The 18,917-nt window shown below is 33.5% G+C and overlaps 1 protein-coding gene across 2 annotated transcripts in view; it reads left to right on the top strand.

Moving 5' to 3' along the window:
- LOC144968554 (dynein axonemal heavy chain 10-like) overlaps nucleotides 1-18,917 on the top strand; it is a 76,671-nt gene that overhangs the window by 44,957 nt on the left and 12,797 nt on the right. For both annotated transcript variants that reach the window (XM_078907031.1, XM_078907030.1), the window contains 18 exons: nucleotides 702-976; nucleotides 1,459-1,611; nucleotides 1,938-2,263; nucleotides 2,669-2,876; nucleotides 4,341-4,505; nucleotides 5,170-5,302; nucleotides 5,959-6,147; nucleotides 6,800-7,039; nucleotides 7,782-7,870; nucleotides 8,766-8,963; nucleotides 12,774-13,007; nucleotides 13,214-13,311; nucleotides 14,195-14,376; nucleotides 14,966-15,132; nucleotides 15,584-15,771; nucleotides 16,659-16,880; nucleotides 17,191-17,338; nucleotides 18,517-18,652. In XM_078907031.1, the coding sequence (XP_078763157.1) occupies nucleotides 702-976; nucleotides 1,459-1,611; nucleotides 1,938-2,263; nucleotides 2,669-2,876; nucleotides 4,341-4,505; nucleotides 5,170-5,302; nucleotides 5,959-6,147; nucleotides 6,800-7,039; nucleotides 7,782-7,870; nucleotides 8,766-8,963; nucleotides 12,774-13,007; nucleotides 13,214-13,311; nucleotides 14,195-14,376; nucleotides 14,966-15,132; nucleotides 15,584-15,771; nucleotides 16,659-16,880; nucleotides 17,191-17,338; nucleotides 18,517-18,652 (3,351 nt within the window). The remainder of the gene's footprint in view (nucleotides 1-701; nucleotides 977-1,458; nucleotides 1,612-1,937; nucleotides 2,264-2,668; nucleotides 2,877-4,340; nucleotides 4,506-5,169; nucleotides 5,303-5,958; nucleotides 6,148-6,799; nucleotides 7,040-7,781; nucleotides 7,871-8,765; nucleotides 8,964-12,773; nucleotides 13,008-13,213; nucleotides 13,312-14,194; nucleotides 14,377-14,965; nucleotides 15,133-15,583; nucleotides 15,772-16,658; nucleotides 16,881-17,190; nucleotides 17,339-18,516; nucleotides 18,653-18,917) is intronic.

The raw sequence follows: 18,917 nt of genomic DNA, 5'->3' as shown, positions 1-18,917 counted from the left end.
CTCTTCGTACTTTCTTTGTAATCTAAGTTTAAGACCAATTGATAATTCTTCCAGATTTTATCATTTTGAATTAAATATATATTTAGCATACAATTGTGACAAATTCATTTTCAATTAGGATTGTATCCCAACTGTTTGTCAAATAAAAAAGCATAACTATTTTTTATGGAAAGCAATGATATATTTTGTTTCAGATTATTTCTGTTTCACTAGATGTTGTCAACTTCATCAATATTCTTATATATGTATGTCAATAAACTTTTGATAGTGAGGAATCAATAACATCTTAATTAATAGATATTTAAAAAATGAAAAGAATCTTAAAATTATAATGTGAATTCTTTGTGAGTGAATTATAATAGTGCAATTATGTTTTAATTATTGATTGTTGGCTTGAATGGACAGAGAGAGAGAGAGAGAGGGAGAGGAGAGAGAGAGAGAGAGAGAGAGAGAAGAGAGAAAGAGAGAGAGAGAGAGAGAGAGAAGAGAGAGAGAGAGAGAGGGTGGAGGGGGGGGGTTTGGGAAAAATGAAAGGAAGGTAAAACCGAAAGTTAAAGGTTAATATGAAGTATTCATCGTATTTAAATCTTTGAAGCGAAGAATACTGAAAAAGATATAAAAACTATAATTAATCACACCAGCCTTTCTAATTAATAATCTACGTAAAAATTAACCTTTTCATCGATCCTCATTCAATACAGGTGAGTTACCATCCGCCAACACCCTCTATGAGTACTTCTATGATGGCGAGAAGAAACAATGGATCCCATGGGCCAAAATGGTGCCGACATATATCCACAACCCAGAGCTGAAATTCTACGAGATTCTGGTTCCCACTGTAGACACGGTCAGAGCCACTTGGCTTCTTGAGCTGATGGTCAACATCAAACGACCCGTCGTCCTGATTGGAGAAACAGGAACATCAAAGACTGCTACTGTTGCAAATTTCCTTAGAACGCTAGACCAGGAGCAACATGTGAGATAGTTTTCTTTTGTTTTATCATAAGGATGTTGAATGTAAAATAACGGTCTTTTAGAGTTTTAAAGCTGATGGGATTGAAATGTATTGTGAAATAGTTTGTAACAGCTGCTTTTTAAATCCGTGGAAGAGATATTGGTCAATCTCATCTCAACTTCTGAATTCAATCTAGTCACACATTAAACGCTTGATACATTTTTCTAATGACATTTACTGTCGATTCCTTTGTTTTATTTTAATTTTCTTACTTATTAATATATATCAGAAGATATATAAATAAATTCAACTGCACCACACTACTTAGTTAGTGCACGGTGTTTTAATGGGGGTTTTTTCTACTTTTACTACAAAGAACTCACTTTTTACCTCTTTCTTTTCATCGTAAAACCAAACTTATTGTCAGCTATTTATATTACTCTTGAATCTAAAGGCATATTTTGTTTTTTAACATATTAGTTTCCTCGTGGTTTCCATTGCAGCTTTTGCTCAACATGAATTTCTCCTCAAGAACAACCTCTCTTGATGTACAGCGTAACGTTGAATCCAACGTGGAAAAGAGAACCAAGGACACATACGGGCCTCCTCCTGGCAAAAGACTTATCATTTTCATTGACGACATGAACATGCCACAGGTAAAATTTACATCAATATGTTTAAACCTTGTGTTTAATTAAATAAGTATTGAATATTGAATATTCATGGATCTGTCTCAGCAATGGCCAAGCTATTAAAAAAATCTACACTTGAGAGATTTTAGGATTCATGAAAGATGTGTTCTCAGTCACCGTTGCCTTGTATATCAGAAATGAACACTGGAACAGAAAATAACTAACAAAGTTGTGGGTTTGAGAAAAGTAGTTGAAGCAGAAAATATCTGTCAGGACAAATCATTTACGGGCTTAAGAGATAAAAAGACTTTTTCTTAATCTTTGAATTTTGCCGTATTTTATATTTTTAGGTGGATACATACGGAACACAACAACCTATTGCTTTGTTGAAATTGTTGCTTGAAAGAGGTGGTCTCTATGACAGAGGAAAGGATCTCAACTGGAAGAACATGCGAGACATTGGCTACATTGCTGCCATGGGAAAAGCAGGTGGAGGTAGAAATGAAACAGATCCTCGATTCGTCTCACTCTTCTCTTGCTTCAACATGACATTCCCCGACAACGAATCTCTTTTCAAGATTTACAACTCTATCCTGGAGGGACATCTTCAAGCATTCACAAAAGAACTACAAGACTTGTCCTCAACTTTGACCCAAATGACTATGGACTTGTACAGGTGCAGCATGACGTATTTTGCACATTGAATCGTAGTTTTAAATAAATGTATCACTGGTCAAGTCGGATTGCAATACAGAAATGTCTTTAAATTCATCATTTTAAGTGAATAAATGTGTTAATACATTATATACGCTAAAGTAATGTTACTGTGATAAAGAAATTTTAGTGTCATTATATAGTAAATCTAAAATATGTTTTCAATTTACTCAGTATCTTGTTTAAAGGATATCCAACAAAAGTGACAGAAAAAAGAAATTACATAATTTATTTTTTTATAAAGTATTGAATGAATGAAGTCTTTTTTTGCAGATACCTATAATACAATTAATTTATTAAAAGTTTGATTTACCCACCATCCATATTTCTTTAGAAATGTCTTTCTTTTATCAACTTTCTTTAACAGTCACGTTGTAAAGGAGTTGCCACCCACCCCATCCAAATTCCACTACATCTTCAATCTCAGAGATCTGTCTCGAATCTACAACGGCTTGTGTCTGTCAACACCAGACCGTTTCAGTAAACCTGAACAGTTCTTGCGTCTGTGGAGGAATGAATGCAACCGCGTCATTAGTGACAGACTCATCAATGATGTGGACAAGGAAGTCATCTCTGTACGTCCTTCTTCAAATTATGTTCTCACACAATTGAATATTATTTTGTGGTCTTTCGATTTTTGATTGACTGTAAATTTTTTGCAAGCATCAAGTAATTTATCAGAAAAATATCACATTATAATATATATATATATATATATATATATATATATATATAATAATATATATATATATATATATATATCATTTATTATATTATATTATATTATATTATATATATTATATTATATTATATTATATTATATTATATTATATATATTATAAAAATTCTTCTTTCATGCTATCTGTCACAGCTTGTCTACTCACACTGATTTTATACAATTTCCTTTCAATAGTGTTCCTGTAATGCATTCTTTACTTCTATGCATTAGGTTTCAAAATCAAAATACTGTGATTGTCCATGAAGGTATCTGGGTGGGGTTCCTGACCTCCCATAGTGGGCAGGGAGATACTTACTGTGTCTTCTATCCCCCTATATCTGTATTCCAACTTGCTTTCTGTCTTTGTCTTGGAATGGGATTACTTGGTTTTGTCCGAGCCCTGGCCGGATACCCTGGCTGAGAAGGAAACAGTCAAATGTATAGTTAGTTTTGGGAGATGATATGTTTTTTATTTGTAAACCATCTTTCTGTTATGCACTGTATTATATTTAATTTATAATATATATTATTTGTAAAACATTTGAGTGTATTCCTCTTAGTGGGGACCTGTGCTTGTGTCTGGATGAGACTTTTAGTGATCTCAAACTAAATACTTTGATAGTGTGCTCTTGGAATCTACACCTGTTTCATATTTGAACCAATTCCCCTTTGTATTACCTTTTCTTGGGTGCTTTAATTGTATTCTAAAATGCTTTACTATCCCATTTTCTTCTCTTTTTACTGTCGCTGATATGACCTTAATGTGTTGCAAGTGCCGTAAAACCCTTGAAAACAAAACAAAACATGAAGGTATGCCTTAGATAAACAATCAATTTAAAAAAAAAAGTTTACCAGCATCTTCAACTCTTGTGTCATGAGTGTCTGACTCCCAGCATTTATTTACAGCACAACGATTTCATATTTTCAGATATGATTTTTAAAATCTGCGCAATTCTAGCAATATTTGAGTCATGAAAAACCATTCAAACATTATTTTTCTCATATGATTAAGGCAGCGTGTGATTTTAGAATGTTATCACATTAAAAGAAATTACGGAAACTTTTCAACATCTTCAGGTAGGTCGATGTTCCTATAGGATTTTTTTCTTCTTTAAAATGAATATAGATTTATTAATTGCTGTTGTTTTTTTTTAAGGTAATGCATCAAATGCCACCCCAAACGCATCCTTTATCATGTGATTTTTTTTTTCAATGATTTCTTTTATATTGTTTGGATTTCATGTATTTGTATGGCAGAATTGTCTGCTTATATCAATTCCCCTGAATTTTAAGTCAATTCAACTTATGTCTTCTTTGGCAGGCTAAGATAAAGAGTCAGATGGACGAAAACTTTAAGACTCACATGGAATATGTTGATAGAAATCCCTTATTGTTTGGAGATTTCCGCACTGCTTTAGATGAAGGGGAACCACGGCTGTATGAAGATGTACAAGATTACGATGCCACTAAGTCCATTTTCCAAGAGGTAGCTTTTGACTTATAAATATCTTTTTTATTTTAGATTATCTTAAACTCATTATACAAACATTTGACATCAATAGACAAAATGCTTAGTTCAACACAATTGACATCATATAACGAAACACAAAATCATAACACACACATACAACAACAAACAATATAATACACATAATAATAAATGAAAATATAGATAACTAATTAATAATATAATAAAATAATAATAATAATAATAATAATAATAATAATAATAATAATAATAATAATAATAATAATAATAATAATAAAATAATATATAATAATAATAATAATAATAATAATAAAAATAATAATAATAATAATAATAATAATAATAATAATAATAATAATAATAATAACAATAACAACAACAATAATGATATAATGTGCAAGTCTATGGTTATCTACCAACGCTTTGGGTATAGTAAACGTATCTCCTCTTATCAACTTATCAATTGCACTAATGAACATGGGTCGAACACCATTTTAAATTGACATCTTTTTAAAGCAGGCATAGAGAATAACTCATTTGAGGTTTTCTGTGTTTTGTTTTGAATCTTATCCTATTATCATAAATTAGAGGCAATGGATTGGTTGGAAACCCTTCTTAAGATATAACAACTAGTAATTTGATACATTTTATTTTCCTGCAGATTCTTGAAGACTATAACGAATCTAACACTCCCATGAACCTGGTATTGTTTGATGACGCATTGGAGCATTTGTGTCGTGTGCATCGTGTGCTCAGAATGGATAGAGGACATGCTCTCCTGGTGGGAGTTGGCGGTACGTCACCATTTTTTGAGTATTAATTTTGTATTAGTCATCATTGCATAATATTTTTTTGACTTTTCAGACAATTTTGTTTGTCAATTGCTGATAAAATCACAATAATGCCCCTTTGATCAATTGTGACCCATCTCATCAATCTGGTACGACATCAGGATTTACTTTTAAAAATGATCAAAAATATATAAATTTATGTTTTTTGAAGTTGCAGAAACAAAACTCACTCTCCTCAATAAAAGCCCTTATTTCAACCCAAATTCTTCGAGTATGAGTCTGGCCTAAATCTTAATTTTTTTAAATTTTCAGGCACATCCCGGCGTAACATCGTTTTAAGACGATTGTTCCAATTTTAGAATATCCAGTGTGTTCCTCCAGTTGGCAGTAAATAAGTAATTTTTCTATTTAATAACAGTAGATTTGACAGACGTAGTCTCAGAAAAGCAACAAGAGATATTGCAGCAGCAGCCAGAAATAATCAACAAGAATTCACTGAAATTTTAACTTTCAATTCGGATAAATGTTTTAAAATTAAAACAAGGTGAACATATTTCTCTTTCTTAGTTTTACTCTTTTCTTACATCAGTTTGATAAATTAAATTTTGTTATCTGGACATATGTAACTAATATATTTTTCCCTATCATCCCTATTACAGGAAGTGGTAAACAGAGTTTGTGTCGCTTGTCGTCTTATGCTGCTGGATGTCAAGTATTTGAAATCACTCTCAGCAGAGGCTACAATGAGAACTCTTTCCGTGACGATTTGAAGATTCTCTACAACAAGCTGGGGATGGAGAATCTAAAGGTTTCTTTCCTGTTTACAGATCAACACGTCGTGGAAGAAGGTAAGTTTATCAAACCTATTTTCAAAATGCTTGTAAAATGTATTGAATAATATTGAATATAAAAGCTTCCAAAAAGAACAAAATACTCAATAGTGAACATCTAGGGCTCATAACCCATAGCAGCCAACAACCAAAACAATGACATGATGGTATCTCACTTAAATTCGAACAGGGGATGCACAGAGACTTATTTTCCCATCTGTTCAGATTTAATATAAAGTGATAGCATTTTGTTTCTCTTGTTGGCTGAAGAAAGTTTTTGAGCCCGGAATATCCATTGTTAAGAATTTTGTACTTTTTTGAAACTGATATCTTTGTTTTATGTTCAATATTTTTTTCAGTCCACACCTTTTAGCAGCTTAGTGGTCACTTTCAAAACGCATTTGCTTTAATGTATGTCATGTTCTTGAATTATTGGGGTATAGCAGTGCTGCGTTTGATCTTACGTAACCTTTGAATCATTAAGATAAAAATTAAGAGGATTTTTACAAATAAATCTTTATTCCTGTCCTCAAGTTTTGAGCTTATATCTTATGAATGTTATAAAACAAAATGCGTCTGTAATACAAATTTAATTATGAATAGAGAGATTTCAATAATAGAAAATAAATGCTTGGAAAAAATAGACATAATAATTCTTAATCATTTCTAGGGTTCTTGGAACTCATCAACAACATGTTAACGTCTGGAATGGTGCCAGCCCTCTATGCAGACGATGAAAAAGAGGCCATCATTGGGCAACTTCGTGATGAAGCCATGAAGGCAGGATCAGGTCACGCCAGAGAAAGCATTTGGCAGTATTTCATCAACAAATGTGCCAACAATCTACACATTGTGCTGGCTATGTCCCCTGTAGGTGATACTTTGAGAACACGTTGCAGAAATTTCCCAGGTAAGAAAAGCTGGTATGTAACCATAAACTGTTGTAAGCATTTATTTGTAGGAGAGGGAATTGAGGGGAAATGTGAAAACATGTGTATGCTACGAGTATATAAATTCTGTCAAGCCAGATCCTCTTCCGTGCATATTATATTCATGAACAAGATAATTTTGTATGTACCATGCACCTCAATTGATCAATTTCTATATTGCCCATTTTATCATCTGGCTCTGACCAATCGCCTAAGTGTTATATCCATCTGGCAGAAAGCCTTATATTTCATTTGTACAAGCAATCCAACCAAAGAATGAAGCGGAAGTTGTTGGGTTTTTTTTTCTTTTTTTAAAGATAATTTTATGCTTCATTAACTGAAAGTAGATCGATCTCTTTAGGTGCATTGCTTTTAAGGACAGCATTCTCTAACTGACTTTTGGGATCCAAAACCAATGGCAAGCTTCATTACCCTTTTCTGTACTGATTTTGTTGCATTTTATATTTAAATTCTGTGGCTTTGTCGTCTGCTAGTCGTATGACACTCGCCTTCGGACCTATATGGCTTCTCTTAGGAGCCATCAACAGTGTTGCCTCTGTCAAAGAAAAAAAAAAGTAATATGGTCTCTTCTACATGTTAAGTGTTGTTGTTGTCAAGGGACTCCTGTAAAACATTTGAGCATGTCTCGTGGATAATGCGCTTTGTAAATTCTCACGGATTTATTTTTTGAATTATATGTTGAATTGCTTATTTTTCACATAGGAACGGTGAACAATGCAAGCATTGATTGGTTCTTCCCATGGCCCGAGCAAGCTTTGTATGCAGTAGCAAGTGTCTTCATTTCACCTGATGTACGTTGGCAGTTAATGAGACGGCATTATATTTTTTTAAAACTTTATTTTTATGATTTAAATTCATTTATTTACCTATCAATTATTAATTAATTGATTAATTTCTATTTATTTATCTATTTATTTTTTGGAATAATTTATAACTCAAAAAAAAAAATGAAGGAGGAGAGGATCAGATCAAATAAAAAAAAAATCTCTTTTAATACTGTAATCACAAATGAGAATGAAGGTATGTCCCATCATTCAGAATTATCAGGTCAGATTTTCATCTCTTGTTTACTTTCTATAATGAAAAATTACTAATGATAATGATATCTGAAATCACATTAACAAAAGAAAATAAATCTTAAGGTAATAATGCCGAAAACTTTCTATTTAACTTGTGATGATCAGGTTTATATAGTTTTTCCTTTAATTTTGAACTACAATATTGGCAGGAATACTCAGTCTTACTGAGTTGGTTGGTTGAGAAGAAGAAAGTGATAAAGAAGACGAGTGAGAAGAAGAAAAAGAAGAAGAAGAAGAAGAAGAAGAAGAAGAAGAAGAAGAAGAAGAAGAAGAAGAAGAAGAAGAAGAAGAAGAAGAAGAAGAAGGAGGAGGAGGAGGAGGAGGAGGAGGAGGAGGAGGAGGAGGAGGAGGAGGAGGAGGAGGAGAAGAAGAAGAAGAAGAAGATGATGATGATGATGATGATGATGATGATGATGATGATGATGATGATGATGATGATGATGATGATGATGATGATGAAGAAGAAGAAGGAAAGAGCATCAAAAGAAGAGTAGGAGAAGGAAGTGAAGAACGAGTTTAAATCATAACGCTGTAATTGAATTTTCATTTCCTTATCAAAGATTTGTTAATGTTTTCAAAAACTGTCACATCTAAACTGTGTCTACAGAATCGTAGAGTTCCTGATGAGAAGAGAGAGGATATTGTGGCTCACGTGGTCATGGTTCACCAGTCTATCGGCAAATATAGCATCAAATTCCTACAGAGACTCCGTCGTAACAACTACGTCACTCCAAAGAACTACCTTGATTTCATCAACACCTACCTCAAACTGCTGGAGGACCAAGACAAGTTCATTTTGGCCCAGGTCAGTCTTACATTTTTGCGCATAAGAGTTGTCAACAGCTCTTCAAAATGCGATTCAATCTTCAACTAGAAACTGTTTTGAAAATCCATATTGTTTAGTTCTTTTTGGGTATGTGTTTTTAGGTGATTTTTTTTTTGTTATTTGTTTTTGTTTTCTGCTCCTTGTTTGTTTTTGTGTTTATGTAAATGTCTTTGTTGTTACTGACGTTGATGCTTTTGTTACTATTGTTTTAATAATAATAATAATAATAATAATAATAATAATAATACTTTATTGCATCCCAAAAAGGAAATTTTTTGTACAGACGTGTTATAATTTACACATAAGATAAAAATACAATGGAAATAGGATGTATATATATAAAAAAGGAGCAGCTCTATAACCAGAGCTGCGCTTTATAATATGAATAATTTCAACACTGTAAAATAGTTAAAACTGTCACTATAAATTGAAAATTGAAAAGATTGCAAAACAAATAAATTAATAAATTAATATTTATATTTTTAAAAAGTAAAAATGAGAAATAATTATATAAAATGATTATTGCTTGTTGTTATAAAGCCTAATACTGGACGGCAGAAAAGATTTTCGGTGTCTCTCTGTTTTCGTTGAAATAGAGAAAGGGCGACCACTTCTTTCTGACATAATAATTGATGGTCTTAGTGGATGATACTGGTCATTTAATATTTTAGTTATTTTATTTATACAAAATTTCTCGTATAAAAGATCTACATCGTCAACATCATTTATATAGCGTTTAATGGATTTTTTAATATTTGAATTTATTTTGTTCCTTTCCACTGCTAAGCAATTGCCTCCCCAAGCTGTTATACAAAATGACAAAACACTTTCGATTACTGCTCTATAAAATAATGTGCAGAGGGTTTTATCTATTCTAAACTGAGAGAGTTTCGATAAAAAATATGTACGTCTGCACATCTTATGCCTAATTATTTTCAAGTGTTCATCCCACTTGAGCCTGTCATCAATCGTTACACCAAGGTATTTGTAGTGAGGAACTCGCTGGACGAATTGGTCCTTTAATTTTAACGGTTCTATCGGTTCCTTCACTCTCCTAAAGTCAATCACTAGCTCCTTTGTCTTGCTTATGTTAAGCTCTAGGTGGTGGGCATCACACCAAGACACAAATCTATTAATTTCTTGCCTATAAGCCACTTCGTTGCCATTTGTTATGAGGCCTTGAAGAGCGGTGTCATCTGCAAACTTTATTAAAGGTACACTCAGGTTTTGACTTCTACAGTCATTCGTGTATATTGTGAATAATACAGGGGACAATACACAACCTTGAGGAGCACCAGTATTTGTAGTTATACAGGAAGATTTGTTTTGCCCTAATTGAACATATTGTGCTCTCTCCGTAAGAAATTCGAGCACCCAAGCAATTATATACTTGTTTAAATTCAGACTAGTCAATTTTTGAACAACCAACTGAGGTTGCATTGTATTGAACGCTGAAGAAAAATCTGCAAAAAGCAATCTGCAATAGCTCCTAGCGTGATCTAGATGCCTGTAGATGTTGTTTGTAAACAGCAAAATGGCATCCTCTACGCCACGTCCTGGTTTGTAAGCAAATTGATGACTATCACTCAATGGCATAAACTGATTCCTAATTTTAACAAGAACAAGTTTTTCTAAAGATTTCATGACTATTGAAGTCAGTGCAACAGGTCTGAGATCGTTCATAGTTTCAAGTTTTTCTTTTTTTGGAACAGGAATAATTTTTGAAGTTTTCCAAATTTCAGGGATTGAAACGCATTGGAGGGACCAGTTAAAAATATGTGTATAAATGGGGGAAAGCTGGTGGGCACATTCTTTTAATAGTTTTCCTTTCAATCCATCCGGCCCAGCAGCCTTCCTCTCGTTTAGTTTCGAAAATACGAATCTCGTTTCCTCTTCACTGACCTCAATAGTCATTTCATCTTCCAAAGCCCTGTCTAATTTATGTTTTTCATTTTCAATATCAAATTTGTTTGCTGTGTCGAAACGTGAATAAAATTTATTTAAAGTTTCAATTTCGATATCTTCTGATATAATCGTGGGCTTTGGATTATAGTTCACAGCAGTTTTAAGCCCCCGCCACGTGTCCCTTATATCCCCAGAAGAAAAGCATTTTTCAATTTTATTTTTGTACTTGTCTCTACAACTGGATATTACCCTCTTTATCTCTTTTTGTTTTGTTTTCAGATCTTTTTTGTTTCCACTAGTATAGAGAGTTTTCTTTTGGTTCAATAAAAGTTTTAGATCTTTTGTTATCCAAGGCTTGTTGTTAGGATAATATTTTATTTCTTTTTTACAAGACACTAGCTGTTCACATAATTTTAAATACTCACTCACACAGTCATTCAGCTCATCCACACTATCACATGATTCGATAAAAACATTCCAGTCAGTGCATTCAAAACAACCACGCAAATCTTCACACACACTTCCATTCCAGATCTGTACACTTTTCTTTACTGGTTTTACACGTTTAAAAACAGGGCGGTAGGTGGGGAGTAGCAAGAGCATGCAGTGGTCAGATAAACCTAATGGGGCACGGGGTAAACATTTATAACTATTTTTAATATTACACAGGAATAAATCTAATGTTTTTTTGTCCCTTGTCTCGCAGTCCACGTATTGATGAAGTCCCGGGAGAGTAAAATCGTTACATTGGTTAAAATCGCCAGTGATCATCAATACGGCATCGGGTGACTTAATTTGAATGTCCTGTATTTCTTTCCTCAAAATATTTTTCGCTGTGGTGTTGTCTGATGATGGTGGAATGTAGACGTTGATGATGATGACATGAGTATATTCCCGGGGTAGGTAATATGGTCGTGACGAAACAGTAATAAATTCAATTTTATCGTCACAATACATTTTCTTTATCTGACAGTTATTGGGGTGGCACCATTTGTTGTTAATATATGTGCACACCCCACCCCCAGTTCGTTTATTTACATTAGTCCGATCTCCTCGAAATAGTGAATATTGTTCAATATTAAAACATGATGATGGTATGTGAGGAGATAGCCAAGTCTCTGTTAACGCTATTATGGAGGCTTGACGATAGTCACTATTAAAACGACACAGTGAAAACAGTTCATCAATTTTATTTTTCAGTGATCTTACATTACCTGTCACTACACAGGGTAAAAATGGACGAAAAGGCCGTCTGTTAAATTTTGTTTTTATTCCTCCCTTTCTCCCCCTCTTTCTTACTTTAATAAACGATGTGTCAATAGTGGGTGGTGGGGGTGACACGGGTTGGAGGGATCGGAGAGTCTCTGGAGTATAAGTTATCGATAGGCTTATTTTGGCAGCAAAATCACAGGCTAAAACACCATTTATGCTTATAAATATACTAATAAATATAAAAATCAGGAACAATATATACTTCACATCCATTTTGAATAAAAATTAGGCTTAAATTCCGACGATTGAATGATAAATGAATAAAAATATGTGTAGAAAATAGGTAAACATTCACAACACGTCTGTTGTCGCCGGAAGCCAGCGCCATTTCTCTAATTGTTGCTTCTACTGATACTCCTGCTGTTGTTGGGTTTTGGTTGCAGTTGTAGAATTGTTGATGCTGCTCGGGAAATCAAATGTTATTGATCAGGATGGGGGTAGGGATTGTATTTTTTGGTGATGGTGAGTATTTGAATGTAATTACATATGTATTTAAATATTTATATAAATGGGTTTGCAATGTATGTTTTTTTTTGTACATATTGCCTTTCTCGGTCTAATTTTAGAAAATCAAATCATCCGAATTTTTCTTTATATTTTTCTCTATTTCAGTGTGAGAGATTGCAGGGTGGTTTGCAGAAGATTGCTGACGCCAGTGAGATGTTGGCTGTTCTCAATGAAAAACTGGCTGTCCAAAAGGTTGCTGTGACGGAACAAACCAAGTCTTGTGAGGCTCTTCTTGAAGAAATTGCTGCTGGTACTAAAATAGCATCAGAGAAAAAGGTCTTTGCTGAAGCCAAGGGAGAAGAAATTGCCGAACAGAGCAAAATTATTGAGGTTGAAAAGGTACGTGGTGATCCAAATAGGCTCCGGGAAAATTGGTTTTAAAGTTCTCTTGTACCTATGATCTTTTTCATATTTGATCTCATCAGACAAAAAAATTATTGAGAAATTATTCATGAGTCATTGAAAGCATAAAAAAATATTATTTTTGTGAAACAATTTTTCCACCTTTGATTTGTTTATTCACACATTCATTTTTTAAAATCCAGAAAGAGGCTGAGGATGCCTTGGCTGAAGCCCTCCCAGCACTGGAAGCTGCTAGACTTGCTCTTGACGACCTTGACAAGAGTGATGTCACTGAAATCAGGTTAGGAATCCATTTGAGTTCCCCAGACTTTGTTGTGATATATTGTTGATTATTCACAGTTTTTACATCTACCGTTTCATCATTGTGAATTCACAGTTAATGATGATGATTCTACTACTCTACTACTACTACTACTACTACTACTACTACTACTACTACTACTACTACTACTACTACTACTACTACTACTACTACTACTACTACTACTACTCTACTATTATTATTACTACTACTACTACTACTACTACTACTACTACTACTACTACTACTATTACTACTACGACTACTACTACTACTACTACTACTACTACTACTACTACTACTACTACTACTACTAGCACTACTACTACTACTACTACTACTACTACTACTACTACTACTACTACTACTACTACTACTACTACTACTAAATGGTATTGATGAAATTGATGATGATGATGATGATGATGATGATGATGATGATGATGGTGATGATGATGATGATGATGATGATGATGATGATGATGATGATGATGATGATGATGATGATGATGATGATGATGATAAAGTGTTCCAGAGGTTACTCATACAAAAATAAGATATTTGATCACAGATTTCATTATCTATCTAAAATCCATTGTGAAAGATGAGACCCATGGCACCAATCTGTTATTATGCTGAAACGAGCTAGATGTCCAAAATTGATTTTTCAAGACGAAATAGAAATAATTAGGACATTAATTGTTTAAGAAATAAAACTCAATCTCTTCAACTAAATCATCATTTATTTTAGCCCAGAGCATCTCAATTAATCTTTACAATACCTTTAAGGATCACAGTCACTGTGACATAATTCCGTGTTGTGGCATTTGGTCTCAATTGATATATCGTCAACTTCTCACAGATCATTTGCCAAGCCTCCAAGGGAAGTACAGACAGTCTGTGAATGTATTGTAGTCATGCGTGGTATTCGTGAAGTGTCGTGGAAATCTGCTAAGGGAATGATGTCCGAAGCAAATTTCTTGAAATCCTTGAAAGAGATGGATGTAGATAACATTGGAACCAAACAGATGAACACTGTCAAAGGTAAGGATTATTTATATTATTCACCAAAAGTTACAATGGTTTTATGTTGGATATGAATGAGCTGATGGCAATAAGTGAATTAAAAAATAATATGATGAGAAATTATAATAAGAATACGGGCATATGATGCATTTTATGAAACAGTCCTTATTCTATTCAGTTGAACACATAAACTCAACCTAAGTTTCATATTTTTGAGCATAAATCAAATTTTAGCATCAATATCACTCCAACACAATACGTTTTTGTGGAGGTGAGTCACAAATTAAATCTCTGCTGAATGGGAAACCTGATTTTTTTTTCGCTAGCCTACATAATTGATTAACGACCAACTGAATTTTCATCTGTATAAATTTGCTTGAATTTAGCTTTAAAAATTAAAATTGATTACTATATTTTTATTCACATTTTTTTCGTTCTGGTTATGGGTTGTGACTTGTTATATTCCACTAATTTTGTTCCTGTAGTGGCATGCAATTGATAGCTTGTGTGTCTGGTTAAAATAATACTGTGTTCGAGCAACAATGATGCCATGTTATCATCTTTTGTTTCGCTTTAAGATAACTAAAATCAATACTCTACTTTCAAGGTCTTCTGAAGGACATTGACATGTCGCCAGATCAAATGAAGGTCATCAGTCGTGCTGGTGCTGGGCTGCTCAAGTTCGTGGAAGCCGTGATGGGTTACTGTGCCGTTGCCAGAGAAATCAAACCCAAGAGGGAGAAAGTGGCCAAGCTTGAGAGAAACTTCCACCAGGTATGATTCATCTGGGATTTTTGGGTTTTTTTTCCTGGATTTTTTAAATTGTTCTTTTTATAAATTGATGTTAAGCTATAGATACACTTTTCTTTTTCTTTATTAACTATGCTTAAATAGCGTTTTTAAAATAAAAAAATCATCTTGTAATTCAAGTTTTTTAAAACTAAATTTCCTCCTGGGTGATTAAAGTTTCTTCAATTATCCATCTATTTATCATTCTGTTGTTGAATACTCTTATACTTATCTTTCCGAACTGGTTTTGTTTCTTCTTCTTCTTCTTCTTCTTCTTCTTCTTCTTCTTCTTCTTCTTCTTCTTCTTCTTCTTCTTCTTCTTCTTCTTCTTCTTCTTCTCCTCCTCATCCTCCTCCTCCTCTTCCTCTCCCAATCATGTCTTTCTTGTCACCACTATTTTTCTAATCTGAGACTGTTTAACATACTTTGTCTTCAGGCTAAGAGAGATCTTGACAAGGTGACCAAAGAGGTGAATGCTCTTGAAGCAGAGTTAAATGACCTGAACAAGAAGTATGAAGAGGCCATGGCAAACAAGCAGGCTCTGGAGGAAGAAGCCAAAATTATGGAAAGAAGATTGATCGCTGCTGACAAACTCATCTCTGGTCTTGGCTCTGAGAACATCAGGTTTGTTCACATTTTTAATTGTCAATGAAGAGTTTTGCTGCTGACAGAATAGGATTGGATAGACATAGACATGATTGCCAATGCCTGCGACACCTGGTACTGCATCAATTGGAATAAAAATGCACTTAAATAGAACATTTTAAAGATTAACCCAACGCTCGTGATATAACAATTATAGGAGAAGCAGGCCAAATTTGTGTTCAATGGCACACATCTTGCTAGATAGTTTTTTTTTTGTTCTCACACTTTCACTACCTGTTTAAAGTCTTTGGTTGGTAAGTCACTGGTTCGAATCCTGGTCTTGGTGGTGCAAATTTGAGTCCTTGAAAAAGTTGCTATAGTTACATCCCCTCACTGCACTCAGCTGTAAAATGAGTAGCTGGCCGGTAACAGCACTGTCTGAATAAATTGCAAAAGGCGTGATATTTTGTCTTACATGTTATATTTAGCTGTGTGCTTGGGACCCTTTGTCATTATTTAGTGGATAATGCGTCATATGAACGTTATTTAATAATATAACTATATCGTCATGCCCATTTCTAAACAATTAAGATTGTGAATGAGTGAATTGTGATCAGGGTAATTGTAAACCGATTATGATGAGGAAGATTGACATTTTTTTAACATGAAAAGAAGTAGCAAATTAGGGGTGAGCATGAGGTTTAGACGACGCTTCTAGGTAGAGAGAAATGATCATTGATGACCTCACCAAATTGATTGAAGCAGAGGAAAACAGATAATTATTTCCATGATAAAGAGATAGTATTTATATGAATTGGAGAGTAAGGATGGCAGTAGAGAGTTAATGAAAAGGTACTTAAAATCTTTGCAAAAAGCAAATCATATTGATTAATTTGTATTCGTTTTTTTTTCCTTCAATACTTCAGATGGACTAATGACTTGGAGGAGTTGAAAAAGAAGCGTATCAGACTTCTTGGTGACTGCCTCATTAGCTCTGCCTTCCTGAGTTACGTTGGAGCCTTTAGCTGGGAATTCAGAAATGATCTGGTTTACGTCGATTGGGTCAATGATCTTCGGGAGAGAGAAGTTCCTCTCAGTGATCCTTTCAGACTTGAAGACTTGCTGACCAATGATGTGGAGATTAGCAAGTAAGATTTACTTTTCTTTCATTTTGTTTGTTTAATTTATTTTTGTCCTATTATACAGCTTATAACAGTATTTTGGACCTTTTTTTCCAAATTCTGGATGATGTACAAATGTTTCAATCTTAATAACATAAGATTTGAGCGTGTATTATGTAAGCCAACTGAAGAAGCTTTTTGAATCCCAAACGTTTCGTTTTGATTATTTTGTTATTTTTTGAAAGTGTTTTACCCATTTTTGTTCAGAGCCTTTTATATCGATATGCTCAATATAAACCTTTGAAGTGACAAGGGATACTGCTTAAATTTACACCAGGTGGACATCAGAAGGTCTTCCCCCAGATGAGTTATCTATCCAGAATGGTATTTTGACGACACGTGCCAGTCGATTCCCTATGTGTATTGATCCACAACAACAGGCTTTGAACTGGATCAAGAAGAAAGAAGAACCTAACAATCTCAAGGTGAAATTTTAACTTAACATGTGACCTACTATCTTGTATTATGTCGGGGAAAACCTGATGATTATAATTCATTTATTATATAAAAAGAATATTAAATTTAAATTTAAATAAACGTCTTTATCGATGAGAAAGAGTTTTGCTCTTACTCTAAACTCTTTGGTCATGGAGAGTTGAACCCGAAACCTTAGAAAGGGAGCTAATGCTTAAACTTTTTTAAAAACAATAACTTCCTAAATTTGATTTTTTTTTAAAAACGTAAAACGCAATTTTCTTTGTCTGGTTCATTCTAATATAATACCTGACTGGTGCAGTTGGTTACATATGCCCACCAACTTGACCTAGTTTTAGAACGAATGAGGAATGGATTTAAACCCTGACTATATTTTTATACTTATTTTAAAAGTAAAATTTATATCTATATATATCAGGGATATCAGGGGAAAAGAAGGAGAGATAAAAAGATAGCAAGAGAGAGAGGGTAATTTGTTGTCTGTTGTTGACCACTTCAACAAACAACAACAGACAACAAACCAAACTCATGTAACACACAGTCCTGACGATGGCTGAAAAGGCCTGAAACATCGATGTAGACTGACTCCAACATTGTGGTAAATATTAAAATAATTATTCGCTCCATTGCTACATGTCGAGCACTTTTCGTACCATATTTGTATCCAACACGATTCAATATATATATATATATATATATATATATATATATATATATAATATATATATATATATAATATATATATATATATATTCCCGCACTCTCTCTCTCTCTCTTGCTATCTTTTTATCTCTCCTCCTTTTCCCCTGATATCTTCTCGTGTAATGAATACACGGATTTAAATCACCTACATCAACATCTGTCTCAAGTCTATCTGTTATAATGTTGTCTTTTTCATATGGACAATAATTTTTCCTATGTAGTAAACGATATAATATGAATAAAATGAAATCAATAATACAGGTTTGTACTATCTCCCTCATCCCCTGTCTTTCTATCTTTTGACTCTGCTTCTTTCTGCCTGATATCTTCTCGAATGTGCTTATTAAAATCACTAGCATCAATATCTTCCTCACTCCCGTCATAACGTTGTCTTTCAATTATGAACAATGATCTTTCCCTATGTAAATGATATATTATGAGTAACATGAAATTCAATAAAATACAGGTTTGCACTTTCAACGACCCTGATTTCTTGAAACAACTTGAATTGGCCATCAAATATGGTTTCCCGTTCCTTTTCCAAGACGTAGATGAGTACATTGACCCTGTGATTGACAATGTCCTAGAGAAAAATATCAAGGGTATGTAATAGCAATTATTACAGCTAATAACATTTATTGACACCTACTGTGAATGGTAGACAAAAGATAGATTTTATTTGTGCTCATTGCATTCTTATTTCTAATGTATAGTTTACCTATTCTTATACCAGGGAGATAAATATTATCATTGAAAGGTAGTTATCATAAAAGACGGATAAAGGTTAGCCACATTCTGAAATTGTTGATGGCTGTTTTATCACCGTGTAGAAGAAGACTTAAAGGTTATCAAAATAAGTCTGCTAAA

This window comes from Berghia stephanieae, chromosome 3 (assembly GCF_034508935.2).
Source record: "Berghia stephanieae isolate SIO BIC M18660-M18661 chromosome 3, UCSD_Bste_1.3, whole genome shotgun sequence".
In the NCBI taxonomy this organism is placed as follows: domain Eukaryota; kingdom Metazoa; phylum Mollusca; class Gastropoda; order Nudibranchia; family Aeolidiidae; genus Berghia; species Berghia stephanieae.
The sequence above is the reverse complement of the archived record's forward strand: the minus strand, read 5'-3'. Positions and strand labels throughout refer to the sequence as shown.